This window comes from Anopheles marshallii, chromosome 3 (genome assembly GCF_943734725.1).
Source record: "Anopheles marshallii chromosome 3, idAnoMarsDA_429_01, whole genome shotgun sequence".
Lineage (NCBI taxonomy): Eukaryota > Metazoa > Arthropoda > Insecta > Diptera > Culicidae > Anopheles > Anopheles marshallii.
This window is the reverse complement of record NC_071327.1, coordinates 69,085,238-69,108,937: the sequence shown is the minus strand read 5'-3', so window position 1 is coordinate 69,108,937 and position 23,700 is coordinate 69,085,238. Positions and strand designations below refer to the sequence as shown.

At 44.5% G+C, this 23,700-nt stretch overlaps 4 protein-coding genes across 4 annotated transcripts; all 4 read left to right on the top strand.

Moving 5' to 3' along the window:
* Nucleotides 1-494: 494 nt before the first annotated feature.
* Nucleotides 495-4,117, top strand: LOC128714344 (tubulin-specific chaperone D). Its single transcript, XM_053809219.1, has 3 exons — nucleotides 495-2,163; nucleotides 2,225-2,635; nucleotides 2,697-4,117. The coding sequence occupies exons 1-3, from the start codon at nucleotides 495-497 to the stop codon at nucleotides 4,115-4,117; spliced, it is 3,501 nt and encodes a 1,166-aa protein (XP_053665194.1).
* A 1,454-nt stretch (nucleotides 4,118-5,571) lies between these two features.
* On the top strand, nucleotides 5,572-8,196 carry LOC128713080 (beta-1,4-N-acetylgalactosaminyltransferase bre-4). The gene is made up of 6 exons (XM_053807944.1): nucleotides 5,572-5,708; nucleotides 5,773-6,443; nucleotides 6,516-7,062; nucleotides 7,832-7,927; nucleotides 7,994-8,120; nucleotides 8,188-8,196. The coding sequence occupies exons 1-6, from the start codon at nucleotides 5,572-5,574 to the stop codon at nucleotides 8,194-8,196; spliced, it is 1,587 nt and encodes a 528-aa protein (XP_053663919.1).
* A 4,861-nt stretch (nucleotides 8,197-13,057) lies between these two features.
* On the top strand, nucleotides 13,058-18,419 carry LOC128710858 (cyclin-dependent kinase 12). The gene is made up of 7 exons (XM_053805714.1): nucleotides 13,058-14,336; nucleotides 14,401-14,835; nucleotides 15,207-15,369; nucleotides 15,465-17,010; nucleotides 17,086-17,474; nucleotides 17,681-18,154; nucleotides 18,233-18,419. Exons 1-7 carry the CDS (start codon nucleotides 13,058-13,060, stop codon nucleotides 18,417-18,419), a joined length of 4,473 nt encoding a protein of 1,490 aa, XP_053661689.1.
* A 3,462-nt stretch (nucleotides 18,420-21,881) lies between these two features.
* Nucleotides 21,882-23,006, top strand: LOC128713079 (forkhead box protein K2-like). Its single transcript, XM_053807943.1, has 4 exons — nucleotides 21,882-22,279; nucleotides 22,358-22,487; nucleotides 22,540-22,763; nucleotides 22,874-23,006. The coding sequence occupies exons 1-4, from the start codon at nucleotides 21,882-21,884 to the stop codon at nucleotides 23,004-23,006; spliced, it is 885 nt and encodes a 294-aa protein (XP_053663918.1).
* The last annotated feature ends 694 nt before the right edge of the window (nucleotides 23,007-23,700 follow it).

Here is a 23,700-nt window from a genome sequence, read left to right as displayed (position 1 = left end):
CGAGAACTTTTAGATGAACGACTGCTGCAGCAAGCTGCCCTAACAAATAACTTTACATGAAAGCAAACATTCTTGAACGAATTGAACACGTGTTTTGCACCTGTTTGATTGATCTGTTTTTTTTTTATCTGATATCAACTTGAGCTTTTATTAATTGTTTTTATCAGCGTTAATGTACGATAAATCAAGCCATAATACACAATTTTTCTTCCGTCTCGAGTGACACACGTGTAGGGGTGCTAATTTCAAATTTAAACTGCGGTTTTTCGATCTACACAAATCGATGAAACTTACACGAACCAAGCGATACGTCGATTCGCTTTTCAACCCATTCAACCAGCCGGCGTAAACAGGGCTGCTACTGTCAGCCACCCGAAATGTCAGTCATCGCATAATTTGTATACGGTAAACAGCAACAACAAATAAACTACGTACCGCATCTGGTGAAGGAATAAGTGAAAATCGCTGTTAATTCGTTGCTAAAAGTTACCGACATGGGTGAAACCACTATTGACGATTGTAAAGGAGACGACGGGCCACAAAATGTGCTGGACGCATTCCAGGAGAACGACAAACTGCGTGTATTGCAGCTGATAGGCGAGCTGCATGACAAATCGGTCACGGAGGACGATTTCGAACATGCTTACCAGGAATATTCAGGGATATTTTCCAAGTACCAAGAGCAGCCCCACTTGCTGGACCGTAGTCTGGAGGAGATAGTGAACAAAATCATTCCATTCTTGCAAGAGCCTGATACAGAGCTGCACACCAAACATCGTGCTGCGAAATATCTCTATCAACTATGCAAAGTGCGCACGTTTAAGGCATTCGTAAAGAATCTCCCCCACGAGGTGCGGCATTTGCCGTTCGTGCTGGGTTTGGTCGAGCAACAGAATCTCGACGACTGGCAAAACTGGGAAACGCGCTATATGGGACTGCTGTGGCTATCGCTACTGGTGCTCAATCCGTTCGATTTAAGCCGATTGGATACTTCGGAACAGGGATCTCCCACTACGATGGAACGTATCTACGAGCTGTGCAAAGTCAACTGTCTAAAGGACGATAGTTGTACGCCGGTGGCCGCGTTTCTGGTTGCCCGTTTCGTCATACGAAACGATGTAAAGATGGTGTACTTGGAAAAGATATTCGACTGGGCAATGTGCGTCAATAAGGATTACAGTGTTGATGCTAACATTGGTCCACTGACGGCTATTGCATCCATACTAAAGCACGGAAAGCGTGAGGATCTGCTTCCGTACGTGAAAAAGCTTAGCAATTGGGTACTTCACCTGGAGTACGAAACGATATCGAAGGACTTCAAAATCTACAAAACATGCATCAAAATCTGCCAACGCATTGGGCTCGTGCTGCTACCACCGAAAATTGCCAAATGGCGTTACCAGCGAGGTGCACGTTCGCTCTTAGCCAACGTTCAGAAAACGGTCACTCTGGCGTCCTTGAAAGAGGTACAGCAAAGTGAGTCGTTGCCCGAATGTACGGAAGAGGAGGATGATGTCGACGACGAGGAAGTTCCGGGCGACATTGAGGAAATTGTTGAGCGATTATTGCTTGGGCTGAAAGGCAATTCAACGATTGTGCGCTGGTCATCGGCAAAGGGTATCGGTCGTATCACGAATCGGCTACCGAAGCTGTTGGGCGACGAAGTTGTGTCATCGGTAATCGAACTTCTAAATCCACTCGAGCAGGATGATGCTTGGCACGGTGCCTGCCTGGCATTGGCAGAACTGGCCAAACGTGGTCTACTACTTCCCTCGCGATTATCCGAAATTGTGCCACTGCTGCTCCAAGCGCTGGTGTACGACGAAATTCAAGGATATCGCAATGTGGGACAAAACATACGAGACGCAGCTTGCTACATGAGCTGGGCTTTCGCCAGGGCGTATCACCCGTCCGTGTTGCAACCGTTTGTGGAGCGCATTGCTTCGGCCCTGCTAGTGACGGCCGTTTTCGACCGGGAAATAAACTGTAGACGTGCGGCTTCTGCTGCATTCCAGGAAAGCGTCGGCCGACTGGGCAATTTTCCGCACGGTATCGATATTCTTACGACGGCCGATTTTTTCTCTGTCGCCGTGCGGAGTAATGCATTTTTGAACATCAGCGAATACATCGCAAAGTTTGATGAATACAAATACAACTTAATAGGTGAGTGAATGATCGCATGAATAATTTCAAACATTAATCCTTCGCCTGCTCTCTGTTGTAGATCATTTAATTAGTCGCAAAATCAATCACTGGGATACGAATATCCGCGAACTGTCAGCCCAATCGCTCTGTAATCTGACAAAGCACGCCCCACAATACATGCGAGATTCGATCGTGCCACAGCTATTCCAGCTGGCTGAGTCGACGGAGCTCAACACGCGCCACGGTGCAGTGCTGGCCTTGGGAGAAGTAATAAATGCTTTGCAAACGCTTAGCTCGCAGCAAACTGGCGACGGGCAGGAGAGCTTTATTAACAATAAAATCAGCGAACTGGCCGGTCAACTGATTGGCAAATATCGGCAACGCGGACAATTCAAGGGAATGAGCGGAACGTACATGAAGCACGGTTGTGCCAGTTTTATTCGAAATTGTAGTGAAGCCAAACTACCGATCACGCAACGAGAATATTTAGGTAAGATGGTAAAATTTACTCAAAAGATCATTGCTTAACGAATTTTTCTTTCCACCGATAGAATCTTGGCAACTGCTGCTGGACGAAAGCATCGTCGACGAGAAGTCCACGACGCGGGAACAGGCCACGACAGCGTTTTCGAAATTTTGTGATACCTACTACAGGACGGAACCGGCGGATCGTATGGGTAGTCTGATCGATAACTACATCCGGGAGATGCGCGACACGCAGATTGAACACAAAGCACAAGGAATCGTTTCTGCGCTTGGTGCTTTGCCACTGTTTATGCTCGAATTGCGCTTGCAAGAAATCGTAACGGTGATCGACGTAAAAACGGTTGTTCCGGAAATGTTTGCCGTTGGATACAACCACTCGGAACTACGCCGTGATTGCATACGCGCGCTGATGAACATTGTCCAAACGGTTGGATTCTCACATTCGGACAAATCGAACGAGATTCTCTGTGGGTCCGCCTTCGGCTGCTATCTGCGAGCGCTCGAAGAGTATGCGCTGGATAACCGGGGCGATATTGGTTCGTGGGTTCGAGAAGCCAGCATTAATGCTCTCTATGCTTTCCTCACCAAATGTCCGCCCGCATTACTGTCCCCACAGCACGTGCAGGATGCAATGATCGCTATCGCGAAACAATCGGTCGAACGAATCGATAAAATCCGTGCTGTGGCGGGTAAAACGTTCACCTCGCTGATCTACCACGAGCCACCGATTCCGCACGTAGAGCACAGACAGGAACTGCAAAGTATATTCTCACGGGACACAACCGAGGTTCTGTGGTTGTTTCCGCACCACACATTCCCGATGTTCATTCAGCTGCTTGGCATACCGATGTACGTGGAGCACGTGTCGGCAGGATTGATACTAAGCGTCGGTGCACCGACCGAATCTCTTCACACGTGCGCGTCCAAAACGTTGAACGATTATCTGAAAACGCATCAAGCATTTATTGAAACATTCGGAGCAGTGGTGGTGAAAATTCTGAAGGAAAAAACCGTTAAAGATACCCTGTTTATTACATCCACATTTCAATTCCTCGCCGAGCTGCTGAATTCGTCGGCGAACGCTAAAGTGTTGCTAGTTTCGGAAGACAGCTCAGTGGATTTTGCCGAGCCTATATTTAATTTGGTAAATGGTTTGATAACCCAAACCAAAAAGCACATCGATTCCATTCCCGTCTATTGTACCCTGATGCTGTCACCGAAAATATGCAAACGAGTACTGAGCAAGCTGGTCGTGTATTTGGGCATGGTGTGCGTCAACATTCGACGTGAAACCGCTCTCAAAATGTACGAAACACTGCTAGTGTACGGCGATCAAACAGCCATACCGGAAGAAACACTCGACGAAGTGTTGGTGTGTCTCAGTGAAGAAAAATGGGACGGCGAACTTGAAGAGGCACGTCTAATACGCAACAAACTATGCACACTGATGGGCATCAAACCGCCAGTAACAAAGGCGAAGAAATAATTTTCTACCAATACGCTTCTACGGTGGTGCCTAACTTATCGTGCGCTTGTAACACTACAATTAATAAAATTGAATGCCTTACTTACTAACATACAATGTCTCACGTTCAAGGTAATTCGAAATATACGTATATGTTAACCTAATGAAGATTGGAACCCATTGTAAATACGTGTTGTTTGATAATGTTTTTAATTTACTGTATTAATTTGATGTAACTTTAATTTCTGCTGCATAAATTGCTTCAAAATGACAAATTACCCTAAAGCGGCTTTTCACACTCATTTCATAAACCGTCATTTTAAATTGGATTGTGCTTTGGGCCACGTTGCTTGACGTTTACGGTTCGTTTGACGTAAGCGTCCCAAAAAGGTGTGTGTGTGTGTGTCAATTGAACGATCAATCTCTACTCTCTTCTCAACGCACACTCCCCCCTGTACTTGCTGTTTGCTTCAGTCGAGCCCTAACCAGACACAAACAATACTTAGGGTGGCTAGCTAAATTACATAAAATCGGACCACATTAGCCGGTCCTTCAGGTTGAAGGTTTTGCTCGGCCTGCAGCTAACAAAACGGTGTTCGGTTGTGACAAAACTTGCTTCCCAAAAATAGATCTCCAGGAAATGAGCTGCTAAGGATTACCAACAGTAAACAAACGCAACCACACACAGTACAGGGAAGTCGCGTAAAGTAAATTAAAACTATCCTGGGGCTGAGACGGTTACGCATATAGTGCACTGCGGTACGATTGATTAGTTTTTTGGTGAAGTATTGATTGGTGATTCCGTGGACAAACGGTTTTGTGCGGATGCCTAGCATGGAGGAAACTACTTCAGCAACGTGAGATGAACCATTGCCACGAGCATCATCGTTCGTGAATCATTTTGGAAAGAGAAATTCGGCCACCAAAATCGGTTTAATCAAGTGAGTTCACAGTTCCGTAATTAGTACGGTAGGCAGTGGAGAAAACATTAAATGATTTTATAAACTGCTCAGTCACTCGTAAAGATTGATTCAGGGCGAACAAGGTAAAGCAGAAAGTGTGCATTTACTCACCCACTTGATGTTATCATGTGATAAGGTTTCTTTAGACCAATGAATGTATGAAGTGGGTAATTCGTGCTTGCCTAATCGACTTCGTTCTGAATCTTTTTGAAGGTGAAACGAAATACATTCATTAAATTTTAACAAATTATTCACCTGCCATCACTGCCAACCTTGTAGATAATCGGTACTACATAGCGTTCTGTGTATCATACATTAAAGTAATCTGAAGAGCATCTGCAAATACTGCGATGGTGTACACCTGCAGCATGGCCAACTAGATAAGAACGGAGTAGCATAACAAAAGCGATTTGTTTCACCTTCACAGAAGGACCTGGTGCCTGGATATTCGATGTGCTGTGGTACGAAGACGAGTTCTCCACTGCTGACCCCCTTTTCTCCGTAAATGGATACATGGCGTATTGTAACCGCACGCTCGCTATTAAGGCAGTCTTGGTTGCAGGGGTTTTTCTTCTCCTTCTGTACCAACTTAACTCCAAGTTGGATAGTAGCAGCGGCAGCGCCAACCGATACCCACACCTGAAGGCGGGGTATGTAAAGCGCTCTTGAACATTTGCAAACATGTGATTCATTCTCCGATCTGTCATTCAATAGTGCAACCTCATGGCCAAAACGAACTCACGGAAGCACCGAGTTACACTCGTCTTCGTCCACGGTAGGTAACGATGGAAAGGACACGAACACGAACAACCAGCATCACAGCAACGATGATCAACCTCCGAACAACGATTCCAATGGGTTCGTATCGGGCGCACCCATCCGCGTAATGCCCGAACGAAATCAAACGGTCGATTTGGACGTACAGCACAATAATAGTGAACTTAAGAATGTGATACAAAACCATGCGAAAGAACCAACCATACGCACAGGAGCAGCAGCAGCAGCAGCTACGGTATCTGAACAGTATGAACTTAACGGTGATAAGTCGAATAGTAACGTTTCTTCGAACGTAACTCCTAGTACTAAGTCTGGCAGCTCAAATAGTCATTTTAGCAGTAGTAACAATAGCATAGATAATGTAGGCAATATCTCCGGGTTCAATAACGTAAAGTCTGAAAAGGAAAGCACCGCCAGCAACAAATCCGCACACGAAGCAGTTAACAATGTACAAGTGAATTCCTCAATCGTGCCGGCATCGAAGCTGGACGCACCTGTGAATGTGTTACCGATAGAGTACGGTACTGCTAGGGAGGGAGCCGTCAGTTTGGACGATTTATCGGAAAAGTTTACCATTAACAGCTGTCCGCCAATTCCTCCAAACCTTGGTAAATAACCACGTAACGCTATATGGTCGATATCAAACTTTTAAACTCGCTCTTATTTCTGCCTCTTTTTAGACGGACCAATCGATGTGGATGTCGCGTTTGAACCACTGAGCGCGGTAGAAAAACGGTTCGCTTTCAAACTGCAGCCCGGTGGCCAGTACACGCCATCGGACTGTACGGCACGGAACCGTGTCGCCATCGTGGTACCGTACCGTGATCGAGAACAACATTTACCGATCTTCCTGAAGAACATTCACCCATTTCTGATGAAGCAGCAGCTTGAGTATGGCATTTACATAGTGGAGCAGACTGCTGGATCGTCGTTTAACCGTGCGGCGCTCATGAACATCGGGTTTGTCGAAGCGATGAAACAAAGGAACTGGGAATGCATAGTGTTTCACGATATCGATTTGCTTCCAATGGATGATCGCAACCTTTATACGTGCCCGGACCAACCGCGCCACATGTCGGTTGCTGTCGATACCTTCGGGTTCAAGCTACCGTACAGCACCATCTTTGGCGGGGTGTCTGCAATGACGGAGAAACAGTTTCGCATGGTGAACGGATTCTCCAACTCGTTCTGGGGATGGGGTGGCGAAGATGACGACATGTCAAACAGGTATGTTATCAATATTTTTAAATGATATTAACGCAATCTAATAACCATTTCTCCTTTTAACGAGTTTTGCGCATAAAAGGCAAATCGAAATGCTATGAAAATACCCCTTGCTATGACGAAAATCTCGCACAATGAGCATGAGGGTTCCTGGAATTCGAAACCATTTAAGAAACTTTAGCCTGATTTTGATTGTTCAGAAGTTGCTAAGATCAATACTAACTCCCCTAATTGCTTTGCATTGGGAATTGAAAAATATCGCCGAAGAAGGTCGAACAGAGCACGAGGAAGACCCATATCCACCGAAGAACTTATGGAGGTGCAAAGGGAAAAAAGTTTCAGCTACAAAGGGTACAAGTCTAATCCTCAATCAACCAAACGCTTTTTGAAGGGGTTGAAAGCATGGGATATTATTTCATTCCGCTAATCTACGAATGGCACCGTATGGGATCTTACTTTCGATCAATATTAAAACAAAGACGTTTCAACGATCCAGCGTTTGTTCAGTTTTTCAATTTGATCACGTTGATAAACAAATTATGAACACTTTGAATGAGCATTGCTCCGGCGTGGAACGAATTATTTGGATTTTTTTCATATGCATTGTGTGACATAGAACCTCCCGAGCATAACGAATTTTCGTCATAACAATGAAAACTGGTACATTGGTACGGTTTTAAACCGTCATGAAGCCTGAGTTAACTATATTTGATAGTTTTATTTTATTATAAAAAAAACATAACATGCTGATTAATGGTTGATTTATGTTCAGGTTAAAACATGTCGGTTTCCATATCGCCCGCTACCCGGTCAACATAGCCCGCTATACGATGCTAAACCACAAAAAGGAAAAGGCCAATCCCAAACGGTACGTGTACATACGAATTGTTATTGTTGTACAATCAATCATCTCTCTTGTCCCGCAAAACGATAGGTACGAAAAGCTGGTCAATGGTGCAAAACGATTCGATAGCGATGGGCTTAATTCGCTACATTATCAACTGGTAAACTTAATACGCAAACCTTTGTACACCTGGATTCAGGCAGATATTTCACCTGATGTAAGCATATTTCGAGTTTGTCACCGTTCCGCTTCTATTTCACGTGTGTTTCTATTCTATTCCACAGGGTAGCTGATGATTGTCATTTCTAGCAGATTGGCTAGGATAATTTAAAGAAGAAAATAGGACGGTGGTAACTGCCACTGTCCCAAAGAGGCCGTGGGAATCGCAAACAACTAGCGGGATGTAGATATGATCGTGTCGATGTGTTTGTGTATGAAGCAGTAAGTAAAGCGTTTGTGTTGACCATGCAAATTTGTCATGTTACTCATAATTTAGCAGACATGGAAGGAGCAGATTAAAGACAAGGCGAACCAATTTCCATCCATTCATTCATGGAACAAACGATTGCAGCAAGTTTATGCTGAATTTTTAAGCGCAGCAAAACATTGTACTCCAACAACAAAACAAACCCCGAAAAAGAATCCGCGTCATCCTGTTTCCTTCATTTTGGGAAAGTGATACAACTATACAGTAAGCAGTCAATCGATCCCATAATTCGTATTTATTTAGAAAGGGCTAATTTAAGTAGCATTGTAAGCTGTAGTTTGATTCCTGATTGCAAATACTCTCGATCCGTGATCACGTGCTAGGGGTGGTACTTAGCGATGGCATACACGTTTCCTAAAAGGCATGACTATTCTTAAAGCACAGCAACAAACAATGCTCGATAAGTGTACAATGAGTGCAATGTGCAGATAGGTTTTTGGAGGAACAACACAGTTTATAGGTAGAAATTTGTTGTGTTTCCTGTTTGTGTTTTAGAAAACGAACTTAATTTTCCGAATGTTCGAGTTTAATGTTTCCTCACGTTCAAAATCATCACATTAGGTGATTCAAAAATGATTCTCTTGTCTGTGTTATTTAGTGTATAATGATTAGCGCCGAATGCTGCAAAACTCCAGACCCAGGGAACGTAAACTATTTGTAACACGCTAGTTAGTTTGTTATGGAACGTTAAAAATCAAAAAACTAATGGGGTAAACAAGATCTTAAATTGTTTTAGAAGAAGAAATCTATTATTTCTCACTCATATTTACCGCGAGATCTGATCTTTTAGTATTGGAAACGTGTTTGTAAAACAAAATAAGCGTAAAAATGTCGTATAACAATAACAAAACGGAGCTTTACTTACGAACGTATATATGCACAAATTACACGATTTAAGCAATGAATTCGTTATAATCAAAAGTTACAAGCCGCATACAAACACACACACACACGGGCACAAATGTTTCTTACGTTCCGTCCGGGCAAGAAGAACATTAATCTATACTGCGCAAAAAAAAACAAAAGATGAAATTTAGAAAGCTAAAAAACTGGAAACATGAAACAATTTGCGCAATATCGGTAACCATTACGAACACGCGAAAGCGTTATCGAACAAAATGTTACATGGTGGGTGGTGCTTCTTAATACACCGGTTTAGGTTTTTAGTCGATGCAAGTATGGGTGGGTGATGCATTTCGGCACTCCTGCCCCTTCATATAGTTTGTTTAGTGCAGAACACAGACGAAATGCTTTCAATCAGCTTAAAAGTATTATTAATAGAGCAAATTTCAAACTGGTCGGGATTTCGCACGGTCACGTGGCTCCACTATTAACCCATGTATCTACCTTTTTCGAATATTGTCCTAATCAAACTCCATGCCAGCCTCATACTGAAATAGAAAATGCAAACAAACAAACTAGCTCTGGAGGATCCAACGTACAACGATACACTATAAGGAAGACAAAACTACGTTGTAGAGTGGGGAATTTTTCTTTCGTTCGGGAGAGGGTAATACTATAAAGCCAGTTCACCTGTTAGGTAGCATTATTGTACTGGCTGTTGATTCCACTTATTATTACAGCGAGCGAGAGGCGACTTACTCTCAAATGAAGAAAGAATATCCACAGATAAGCTCTCGTTTCAAAAGTAATCCAACCATCAAGTATCTCTCGACATGATAATCCACAATTATTCTTAATATTACGGGCAAATGTAATGTAGGGCAGTAGCGTCAGTTTGGAGCTCCTCTTATTTCCGTGAAGATACTCTGAAAATCGAATTCAAACAATAAACTGTAGAAACAAACAATACAACCACTAAACTCTTCATTCAACTTCGTCTTGTACGATTGTTTGCCTCGGAAAACGAGTACAAAAGCGAGATCCAGAGAACACTAAAGCATTATTTTCCAACACCAACTGCGCTATAATCAAATCACTATTTTATCGCTTTTAGTTATTAAATAGTCTATTTAAGCGCTAAATTGATCATCTATCCTTATGCGTTTGTATGTCACTATGGCAGGTTATTTACTAATCTTATGTTTCATCCGCTAACGACGACTTCATCGAACCTATGAAACATAATTTTAATGAATTGTTCCTCATATATTTTCTGCATCAATCTTTTGTGTTTGTAGGATTGGCCGTACTACTAATACTTGCTTTCAGCATTACTTATCTATTTTTAAAATGCATATAACATTCCGATTGAATTTAAAAACACAATTACGAACAGCTCGTTTGAAATTAAATCAACAAAAATTTGACACACCGTACATGACACCTGTTCTTGTAACGCAGGCTGGGCTAAATAATTTGTTGGTCGCTCATCCATTTGACAGATGGTCTCAGCAATGTTGAATATTATGTCTTCTTCTGCTTTATCGGCACAACAATCTCAAGAGGTCTAGGCCTGCCATTTCTGGCTTTCAGTGACTTTATTTACCCGTAGATGGACAGTCGGTCCTGCGTAAGGCGGATTGTCCCGGATGGGATTTTGGTCCGGTCCGTTCGTGTGAAGATCGGCGCCTCTACCATCATGCCACCGGGCCGACCTAGAGTTTAGCAATACGAAATAAAACTAAATTTGGGATCGGATGTCGTTGTGTCGGAAGCCTGGATGGGAAAGGTGATCTACAAGCGGCAAAGGAATGGCTCAGAGATGGAATGAGATGAGATGGAATGGTCAAGCACAGGTGTCCTGGGAACGCTATTAACATGAGCAATCAGAAGGAAAATTGATGTACCTCGCATGGTGTACGTTAATAGTATATTTTTAGACGAGCGGAGAAATATTTGATCTGATATTACTGCATTGAACCACATTTTTAAACTTCAGAACAGATCAGATCAGACGTTTCCATCTCAAACTTCCCTTCATTAATTACATTGTGTGTACGTAATAAAGCTAAAACTTAAAGGTAAAAGTTATTGAAACTGCTAAACAATCGCCCATCGCCAACACGAGCTATAAGCAAACATGGAAAATAGCAATATTTTTCCGTTCGGTACCTTTTTTGCACTCAAACTTCAAACACACCACGTCTACTTTGCTTGGTGCTGTCATGTGCTGTCAACTCACCACACCATGACAGGACCTGCTCAAACGTACACCTTGCCAAAAGCGAACACGGACGGAATGCCCTCGTTTTTTCTCCGTAGCTCTTGAGTTTTTGGACTGATGAAAACTTTTCGAACTTTTCATCTCGCCTTTGATTTTTGGAACAACGTTACATTCTGGCGTTCGTTCACGGTATGCCTTCTGGCTGAACGCGCTAGCAAAAGCGATATCAAGCTCGATGAATATTAGCTAATAAGCGTACCCTCACAAGTACTCGGAAGAACTTTCTTCTTCATTCGGTACCTATTATCACGTACACTCACACGCACACACACACCTAGATACAAAGGGGCACCGTACGCACGCAGCCCTCATTTGCCGTCATTGTAAAAAAGTCCGGAGACTCCGCCAACTTTTCCACTTCCGCGATGGGAAAATAAGAATCTCTACAGTCGGCATTTTCGGGCCTGAAAAGTGCGTGGTCGTGAGTGTATGCGCCAAAGTGAGCAGAAAAGTGACTACAGTGCAATAAAAGTTACGTCGCGGGTTGAACATCGACGACGGAGTGTTGTGAATACAGACACGGGACTGTCCGCCGAACAGTTGCGGCTCCCAAGTGGTTAACGCGAATTATGAGTAACGAGTGAGACGTGTAGCATCGGAACCGAGGTTGCTTGCGGATAATCTGTGTGTGTTTTTTTTTTACGGGCCGATCCTTCCCTAATAGAAGGGACTTTATTTATCCATCTGGAACGTAGCAACCATCGGACACGAATGGCCGCAATGTGAATTGTGCGTAGTGTCTCTCCTTGTGTGCCGCTTGTGCTAGGACTAAGTCCTCTACTCCGGTAACTGGACATACACGCACACACACATACAGTCGGGGTGCGTCAAACATCGACCGTCAGTGATAATCGGTATCGTGTTTGTCCCATTCCTTACCAAAATCATCGGAATCACAATTACATACAGTGGCGAAGAAGCGATGCAACCAAACTTCTTCACAGAGCAAATCCACAGTTGCCGATCGCAGTACTCATAAACAACAAACTCTGCGCTACATTGAACCACCAAGACGAAGCAATCCCTTTCACTAGCCCATCGCCAACCATTTGGAGAAGAACGTCCCCGTTTTGGTTCACGTATGAGGTAAAGGAAGCAAAAGACGTCAATACAGTTTTTCCAAGGCATGCTATGTAAGGATAATAATGTGTTGCACACCTAGCCGCGGATCTTCCGGTTCCACACGTTGAAAACAACATCCCTTGCTCATGTTTTGTTCCATAAGTTATATGTGCGTACAATATTTTAACCGGTTTGTGTTGTTTTTATTACGATTTCTTTTTAGGAAAAGCCATTTGTTTCCACGTCACTCGGTGTCTGCATCGGCTACCTCTCGCACTTGGACCACAGCAGTAATAACAAATCCAACCTTCATGCGTTATTCTAGTTCAGCATTTTAGTAACAAACACTGCTAACAGTTAAAGAACTAGCAAAGGTGTTTGTTTATCGGTTAAAACACACTGCGGGGCACGCGAACCAATTGGTGTCATTTGTACCAGTTAGCTAGCGGGTTGCAATACTTGCTACACAAAGTTACCGATGGAACGGCTTGAGCGTGACCGAGAACGGGACAGAAGTGTGGGTGGTGGAACTGGTGCCGCCAGCAGCGGACGTATCAAACACTCAAAGAAACGATCCCGTAAAAGTAGCAAGAAGTCCAAAAGGAAACGACACCAATCGGCTTCGGATGTTGAAGAATTGTCTTCCCCTTCGTTCGGTGAGGAAGCGAAACGATACACGCGATCACACAAGGATGCGTACGACGATAGCAGTGGCGAATTGGAAGGTGTGCATGCCGAGCACCGCACTACCCTATCCGGTAGCAAATCCGGCGTAGAGTATTCCGACGTCAGTTCGGACGATTTTTCCGCCCCCGAAGCGGGTGAAATCGAAACGGACGTGTCGGGTGCGGCGGAAGGCGACGGTGTGGTAGTGGATAATGGCGATGACTCGTTTATCAGCGGTGACGATGAAGCGGACGATATGGGCAGAAGCAAGAAAAGTAAAAATAGTAAGTCACGGCACCGCCATCGGCACCATCGACACAAGAAGTCGTCGCTTGTGGACGGTCACTGCAAGAGCAGTTCCCATCGGTCCAGCTCGAAGCGTTGGAAGCGAACACCGCAGTCAAAAAGAGGCGAAATGGAGGGGCGAAGCCGAACACCATCGTTGCCCGATGTGGTGGATCTGAACCGGGTGGGGTCGTTGGCAGAAACAAAAGCTGCCATTGCCACCTCTTCCATCAGTGGCTCGTCCAACCGATCGAAAAGGATCAACTCGATATCGTCCGATACCTCATCCATGAAGTATCGAATGCAGAAAAAACGATCGAAACTGAACGATGAGCAACAAACGGTCGCCGAAAATCCGTTGGCGGATGAACAGGACGGAGAGCGAACTAAAGACGGCGATGGGAGCGTCGAAGCCGATGGAAGAGTGGACGAAGTGGACGGGAATGGAGGCGGCACTGGTACGGAAGAGTTGGACGATGAAAATGAGGAAGAGGAAGAAGATGAAGATGAGGAGGATGAAGACGATATCAACAATGAGGGACAGTCGGTCTCTAGCAGGAAGCGGATCAAGAAAAGCAAGAAGGATAAAAAGCACAAGCGGAACAAAAAGGCAAAGAAGCGGAAGCGAAAACTGCGCACCAAATCGATTTCGAGCGTTGAGACGATCTCGGAGAGCGAAGACTCGCTGCTAGTATCAATGACTCCGCCGCTGAAGCAGTCGCCCCTCTATCGAGTTGGTAGTCGCGAGGGTAGCAAATCATACACGCCGGTACACAACGACACCAGTCTTACGCCAGTCTCGCCAGGTACGTATCAAATGCTAGCTAATACCGAACAGTGGACTTTAATGTCGTATTGCTTCGCTTTTAGGGACTCCTCCGCTGCAAGACCATCATCATTCAACGCGCCACTCGCTGAACAGTCCATACGACAGTCATCATGATGCCGCTGGACGAAGCCGTAGTCCGCTCGAACGAGATATTGACCATGATCGCGAACGGGATCGTGATCGTGATCATCGCGACCGGGAACGGGATCGTTCGTCGAATGCTGGCGGCAGCGGTAGCGGCCGCAAAATGTACATTACATCTTCCCCTCATACACCACCTGTCGCCATGCATAAGAAAAACTCATCGTCGTACCATGATCGTTCGCTCCAGCAGCACCCGAGTAGTCCAATCGATCTTGACAGTCCACCGCCACCGGCGCTGCGTCACACGCGGAGCAGTAGCCATCGGGATAGCAGTCGGCGGCGCAGTCAATCAAACGATCGAAGATACAGCGCCAGAAGAACACCTTCGCCAAGTAAGATTTTGTTTTAGCATTACGAGTTTTTACGTTCGGATTGAATCAGATCGACCGTTCCACTTCAAACTAGCTTTCACTATAAGAAAGCCCTAGCAACTTCGACCTATGGGCACAGTGAGTTCGGGTTGGAACCCCTGCATCCACCGGTCAAAATCGATTCCGATTGGCTTTCACCCGGATTTAACCCACTATGGGCCAATCCGGTAAACAAATCGTGTCACTAATGTTTGCTACAAAGTAAAATCCTTGCTACGGAAAGTTCTTACGTGGATACTTAACTAAATTAATTACTAAACTCGAGTCATTTTACGATTCGAAAGTTTACCACAAATAATGTTGAATAATCTTTGATTAATTATGTTTTATAGATTCTCGACACAAACCACACACTCCTCCACCTACTAAACGGCGGCGAGACAGATCACCCCCGGAGAAGGATTACTATCGGAAATCGGACAGCCGTAGCTACAGCAAGCGAGAAAGGGACTGGGATGATCGCCGTGGCAATGAATCCCATAAACGGTTCCTGAGGTATGCATTCGATCAGTTATACGGAACCGTCCTGAACAGCCGCAGTATCGCCGTGGTTATTAATTGTTGGTTTATTCTTGTCTGTACCTCTGTAGCAGAACTCCAAGCCCAAGCAGTAACCGACGATCGCGCCGTACACCATCACCTGCCTCTACGAGCAGGACTAGATCTTCGCGAAAGGGCGGATACTATAGCCCGTCGCCGGAACGGAGCACCGGGGGCAGTAGCAGCTATGTTTCTTCCCGCTCGAGGCATCGTTCGCGAAGCCCGCGACGTTCGCCCCTCTCATCATCCGCTAGCAAGCGTTACTCTAGCAGCAGATCCCGCTCACCGCAGGTGCCTTCAGCAAAAAAGATGGACCTACAGAAGAAAATCACGGATACCAGCTTCTTCGCAGAACTGATCAAAGACAAACACAAGCGCAATAAAACGCTGCAAGAGATTTTGGAAAACAAGAAGAAAAATGATGCATCGTCTGCTGGTGGGGGTGCCGCTAACGATGGCGTAACGCCGGACGGCGAGAGTCTGAAGAGCGATGGCAACAATGGTACCTCGAACTCGCTGGAAGCTTCCAATGCGAATGGAATAAAGGAAAGGAACCCAGAGTCGATGGCAAACGTTACCGATATTCCAATGCCGGAGTCGGCGGAACATTCATCCCGCAGCGATCAAACCGATGGCCGAGCGGTTGCACATTCTGCGAACTGTTGTGACATTAGCAATGGCAGCAATAGTAATTTGGTTCCCGATTCACGAATACCTGTGATAACGAACAATGCAGTGCACCATCATTCTCATCACTGCCCTGCAGCAACCTTCTCCGGTACGACCTTCAGCAATCTAGCGCACGTAGAAACGAATGCTGAACCAATGATGCCGGCGGCACATGGCTCCGAGGCGGGCAACAGCAACACAAGCAGCGGCATCGCACCAACGAAGCCAAAAAGTCTTACCAATCTGCCGATGCCGCCCGGCGTTAATGTGGCCGATCTGGAAGGTGCCCAAACGCCAAGCCCACCGGGACCAATCAGCCCGGTCGCTGCAGTGAGTACGATGAAAATTATGCCCATTCCTACACTGACGACTACCGGTGCCGTACCGCTGCCAGTGGCAAACAATGCCAAACAGCGACCAGACAGTCACGGCAAACCGAACGCATTGAATGTGTCCACATTGGCAGCAGTTCCTTCTAGCGCAGTCACCACTACACCAGCTACCTCGACGCTACCCGTCAGCGGCATCAAAAAGGGTCTACTCAATCTACCCATGCCACCGATGGTACCGGGATCGGAGGATTTAAGTGGCGACGAAGACATTGGATCACCCATATTGCAGAGCAATCGTGACCTCACCCAGAACCAAACACAATCAGGCCAAACCAGTGTCAATAATAATAACAACAGTAGTTTAAACAATCGGTATAAAGGAGGTGGCGCTAGTGCGATTACCGCTGCCGCCTCAGCCAACCAGCCATCATCCGGTGCGGGCAAGGTACCAATGACACGGCCAAGAATTTTAAACCGGCGCCATTCGCGCAACATGACAGCGCCAATGTCCGCGTCCGGTGGAAAGGACTGGGGCGAACGGTGCGTGGAAGTGTTCGATATGCTTGAGCAGATAGGCGAAGGCACATACGGACAGGTAAGTGTATTTGCACGGCGAGTAATTTATCCCCGGCCGCTAATAACGGTTATTCGTTCACTTACGCTTGTACAGGTCTACAAAGCGAAAGATCAGCAAACGAAGGAATTGGTTGCGCTCAAGAAGGTCCGGCTAGAGCACGAGAAGGAAGGCTTCCCGATTACGGCCGTGCGGGAAATTAAGATCCTTCGCCAGCTCAACCATCAAAACATCGTGAATCTGCGCGAGATTGTAACGGACAAACAGGACGCGCTGGAATTTCGCAAGGACAAGGGTTCGTTCTATCTGGTATTCGAGTACATGGATCACGACCTGATGGGGCTGCTCGAGTCGGGCATGGTGGATTTCAATGAGCAGAACAATGCAAGCATAATGCGCCAGCTGTTGGATGGGTTAAACTACTGTCACAAGAAAAATTTCCTCCACCGTGACATCAAATGCTCCAACATTCTCATGAACAACAGGTAATTTTAGCTGCACAGTATTTCGTCATTCAATACTTCGTTCCGATTTGGTTCCGGTTCTGGTCATGTGAGGGACAGCCACCGGCCCATACCCAAGCAACTAAAAAACCTCAAGTTGATCAACTTTTTTTCCAATAACAGTATAAATTAAACGATAAATTGAGATAGGCTGTAACCTTTTCTCTTTCCCCCCTTTTATTTTGCAGAGGTGAGGTGAAGTTGGCAGATTTTGGGCTCGCTCGGTTGTACAATGCAGACAATCGGGAACGTCCGTATACGAACAAAGTAATTACGCTGTGGTACCGTCCACCGGAGCTACTGCTTGGCGAGGAGCGCTACGGTCCAGCGATCGACGTGTGGAGCTGTGGGTGCATACTGGGCGAACTGTTCCTCAAGAAGCCCCTGTTCCAAGCCAACCAAGAACCCGCCCAGCTGGAAATGATATCGCGGTTATGCGGTACGCCCACGCCGGCCGTATGGCCGAACGTCATCAAGCTGCCCCTATTCCATACGCTCAAATCAAAGAAACAGTACCGTCGTAAGCTGAGGGAGGACTTCGTTTTCATGCCCACACCCTCGCTCGATCTACTCGACAGCATGCTGGTGCTGGATCCCGATCGACGCATCACCGCCGAAGATGCGCTCAAATCAAACTGGCTTAAAAACGTTATACCTGAGCAGTAAGTAGCGCACAACCGTGGTGTATGCCACCATTTGCGCCAGGCCATTTCTCATCTCCCTTTCGTTCTGTCCCACAGATTACCTCCCCCGCAGTTGCCAACGTGGCAGGATTGTCACGAGCTTTGGAGCAAAAAACGGAGGCGCCAGTTGCGCGAGCAGCAAGAATCGTCACTCAATCTTCCACCAGGCAAACCCTCGGGCAGCACAATCAAGCTGGACGGTATAACGCTACCCGGTGGACCGACCGGTATCAATATGCTGTAAATGTATGCAAGTTACTGATCTGCTCGTATCACACTCACACACATACCTTAGTTCGGAGGTATCATACCGATTATTAGGAAGCAGGATTGGCCTATCGTTTCCATTCAGCTGTTTTTTTTTGTCTTGCGTACGAGTGCATGTTAGTCTCTAGGTGTGATCTATATCAAATCTAAAGTAGGCAAACACAGGTGACTTGTACAGAAGGAAGGTTAAAAAAGGGCTACGATATATCTGTCATGCTGTTGTTGAGTACCGATATCTTTTAACTATTCGCCTACCAACTTGTTTTTACTACTCATCAGCTGTTTTATGTTGTGCAGTGTGTGACTGCAAGAGCAAGTGTGTAACTTTTGCTAATTTCACGTTTAGTTATTGTTTTTTTTTTAGCCACACCATGCAATGTCTTTCTACTCGGTCATAGAAAAAAAGACGCGAAACATATTTCGAACTTTCTAAGAAAGTTATAATTGCATGTGTGAAATAATTATTTTTTTCTTATCACCCCCTTCTCGCAAACCGTTTTACCAGGACACACACACACACAGGCGCAAAATAATGTCCTTTTTTAAAAAAAAAACCGCATAAAAAATGAAGAAAGCGTAAGAAAATATCCAACCTGACGAATGCGCGAAGATGCTTATGAAGATGATGATGAGTACGAACTATTTTAGTGAAATAAAGGAAAAAAAATCGGTGCGTACTTAGGCTAGCACCAAGAAAGAAATCATGCGAATCTTGAAGTGTCTTACAACTAGTACGGGGGTTCAAATATAGGAAATTTGCATCTTTTGGCCTGTTGGATTGACATTGTTGTGGCTCGATCGGCTCGAGCAAAAATGGACAGAAAGGAACAAAAACAAAAGGGAAATAGTAGCTAACGGGCGGGCGGAGTGGTGAGCAAAACCAGCAAACGGGCAATAAGTATATCGCCATTCGAATGCGTCTGCGGGTGTGAAACCGTCCCGCGGCAATGCGAATTGAGCGTACGCAAGCACAGGAAGAGGAACTGAACGCTGGCTTAATTACCTGTCCGCGTGTCACGATGCGCTAAGTAGACGGGCAAAGCAAACAGGGATGGTACGCGTTACGTAGCCAATTAAGACATATGGTAAATCTTAATCTGTACAGCCTAGAATAGAGACAGTATGCTGCAATGTAAATTTGTTACAAATATATTTCATCAAAAAAATCACACACCCACACACACACACAGAACCATGCTTTTACGTCTGAAAGCGGGCTTGCGCAAAACCCGGTGGTGGAAGCTGTAACAATCGCAAACGTGTGGTAGTCGACTGCGCCCACTAAGACAAATATGCTAACATTCATCATGATCATGAAGTGTAAGTGTGACGACTAGGTGGTACTAAGTCTATTCGATGGAAGGAATAAACGATTAACATTTCTTGCGAGATGTGACGAATTGTGAGAAGCACTAGGAAGAGAGATTGTATAATAAAACAATATTAACATTGTGAACAAAAGACAACCCGTGCCTGTATAGATTGTGTTGTCTACTTTTGAAGTTTTGATCATTTTCATGTCTGCTTAGTATCTGCTACCTTGTTGAGCTCACGATTGAATGTCCTCGTTAGTCCTTAAACCATCTCATGCCGTTTCTACGATCCATGCTCTATTTGTCGCACCTCTGGAAGAGATAATAACGGTTACAGACTAGGTATATCTCGCGATATCTGTCCGTCAATGTCTAACATTTTTCCTATTGATAAATGGATTGATTGATTGACAATGAGTCGTACGGAAATACTTCTAGACCATCTTTCAGGAAACAACCTCCAAACAAAAGAAAGGTCGTCACGATCATCTTCAGTGACATACATCTTGACACCATAAATCAACGTAGATCCCGAGATGCCACCTACTACTACTACTACTACTACTACTACTTGCAAGACAGTCTCTTCAGAAGTCAATACTGATCAACGCTCGAGTTTTACTTGTGAACTGCTACAAGACTCTCCATTCTTTTGGAACACATTTTTTAACGTACAGTGAGCCAAATACTATTCTGGAAAACTAGTCTTTTTTGGACCGATCTATGATAATAGGCTTTGCGAATGCTCGTCTTGTTAAAATTGAGATCTTAATCATCATTATGAGTACTTGAAATTGACTCGCTATATCCCACAAGCCGGCACAATTGTGATTGAAGATATTGTTCAATGACTGTCTAACCTTAATGTGTATATTTTGAAAGTTAGAAACGAGCTACAAGATCATCTGGCAATATTTTAGATCCTTTGTTCTCTATAGGAGTTTACCTGTATCAAAAAAAAAAGTTAAAATTAGTTGTCTGAAACGGACGTATCAGCAGTGGAGAGTTCACAATTTACGCAGAGACTTATCTACCCGTACATCCGGAAGTCAATATCGCTATGACGAGAGCGATGTAGTTTTCTGCACAGGATGACACAAGCCATACCAGCACCTTGCATAACAAAGAGTTAATCTACTGCAGTGGTTTCAATTGCAGAAAGTTATAGCATGTGGCGCTGATCTTACCTGGAACAAACTTTAAATGCGAACGGAACTTGAAGAATTGCACAGTAAGCGTGGCACATGAACCATGCACACTTTGATCTTTGTTGTTCTCTTCTCAACTGAAAGGGCTTCAAGCATCATGACAACTTTCCGCCAAAAAAAACCTTTGTTCGATCTAAACAGGCGGTGCCGCCAAAGTGTCAAAATCAAAGTTGGCTCGAGTGCGTGGTTTCATTTCGTTTAGTTCTGTAGTAGCCATCGTGTGCTTTTTTTGCGAATTTTGCACAACACCATTGCTGCATCGTTCTATTTCACTGGCCCAGTAAATTCAGTCTTTCTTCTAGTTACATCAAGAGAATTCGACTTAGAGAACACATCATTTGAAGTGATCTACAGGAAAAACCTCACGGGTATGTTCACTTTCATCATTTCATTCATCATAGGAATTCATCAGGAATTCATCATAGAACTGTTTGGAAGGTCAATATATCGCGAGCCTCCAGATTACGAGCGGTCTTTGCTGGAACAATTTAGAAAACATTGAGCCTTACCATTGATTTCTTCGAGGAAAATTGTACCAGTCTTTAACAATTTACGGAGGCCCTGAGCACTCACAATTTACAGCCGATTATACTCTAAAAGTGTTGACTTCAAGGACTATCTAAGTCCAAGCCCATCCTGTAATTTGTTCAGAAAGTCGCCAGAGGCGACGCTTGCTGCTCTTGCTACTCGTCCGAAGAGTTGATAGTGCTCCCCATTTGGTGTAGCATTGGCGAAAGAGTTGCTAACGTTGTGTCTGTTACTAACTTCCAGATGGCAAAGCTTTGAGATCCTCAAGATGTACACCATTTACAAGAAACTGTTCCTAGGAGGAGTTTATCGTTGATCCTATGTCGTTGCGTATCATATTCATATTGCAGGGTTACGATTACTAAAATTAAGTTGCTTTTCAGTTTCAGGATGCCCGTTATAATGAATCCCTACTCATTGCCTCCTAAGGCAAACACGAAACCTGATACATACTGTGATTGTATATCGATTTGTAAAATGACGAGCGAGAATTTACGATCACTGGTTAGCTCCTATCGTGCCAGCAATCCGGGCATAATCTCACAGCTGACCAGTGCGGATTATTTAATGCTGTTGAATGACAAGCCGACCACGGTTGGCCGGGTAACGGATGAGGCAGTGCCGCAGATTTTCCCTGCTGGTACTAGCAACCAAATATCTCGCAAACATTTCACTATTGCGTACGATTCTGATGGAAACTTCACTCTGCTGTGCCTTAGCAAGAATGGCATCATGATTGATGAAACGTTTTACGGTAAACGAGAGCAACCGTATATTCTACCTCAACAGTAAGTGTAATGTGTTTTGTATTGTTCAGTATCATAATTATGAAGTAGTTAATGAACCTACACCACTTTACATTACAGCTGCATCATACGCTTTCCAAGCACAACGGATGTAATCCATTTTAAAAGTTTTATTAACGAAACAACCGTCGTACCTGAAGCGAATAAAGGCAGCATTTGCAACCATCATGAGTCTCAGGTTGGTATTAACGTTATAAGGCCTTTAAAGTGTACATTTGTTTTGTATGTTTAATGCATTTCAGTTAGTTCCCTTGTGCACAAATGAAGAAATGGCACCACGTACTCATGGCGAGCGACCACCTTACAGCTATTCGCAGCTCATCATACAAGCTATCAGCGCATCTCCGCAAAAGAAGTTGCCGCTTTGCAAAATCTACTCCTTTATAATGGACAAGTATCCATACTATCGTGAATTTGCTATCAAATCCTGGCAAAACTCTATCCGGCACAACCTGAGTATGAAGACGTAAGTATTTGAGACAGTTCCTGAACATATCTGTACAGTTAATTCCACAACCACAAATATAACTCTTTTGCAAATACAAACACTATTTTGCTAAATTTTATGTAACACAGATATTTCTTGAAGACACCTCAGCCGGAACCGAACCTTGGCCACTTGTGGATGTTGCACCCATCTTGTGAAGCACAGCTGCGAAGTAAAAGATTTCTGGAACGACGAAGTAGACCACAGACGAAGAAGATGTAATCTTCAAAGTACATTGAAATATTTTACCATTTCCCCTACAATACGTTCATGCTTTATGCGTTGAAACAAAATACTTCAACATAATCCAAGATTTTACCAACGATTTCCGTTCCGATTTTCGAAATACATACGAAATACAAATGAAGAAAAACTATCATGCGAAATGTCAGTTCGATGTCCGCTGGCAGCCCTTAGTGAACTTTGATAAACAAAAGCGCAAATAACAATTGTTTACTTACGTATCCTCTACGCGCATAAACGCACAGAAAGACACGGTTCAAATGCTGATAATCGTTTGAAAGTCTCTGTGGTTCTGATAAGTGATAACTGATTCTCTGTGGTCAGCAATCAAAGTGTACAACAGCGTGTTCATTTATTTCCTCGAAACAGGAAAAGAACATTGTGTTTTAATCGTCGCTTATAACCACTGGCCGTTCCGTGCAAATTTGTTTCGGAAAGTTTCTCGTCATCCGATCCTCCATTGTTGCTCTACCGTCTGTGCTTGTGCTAGGTGTGCGTGTGTGACAAGTGAAGTTATCTGCTGCAACGAGGTATGTGTTTATGATCGTTTTATTTAATTTTCAATGCAATTCAGAATTGGTGCGGTCACGTCTTACGAACTATCTTTATTCATAGCCTGATGATCAGCAGTACATTAATGCTTTATGCACATTATGCTTTGTACAATGGGCGT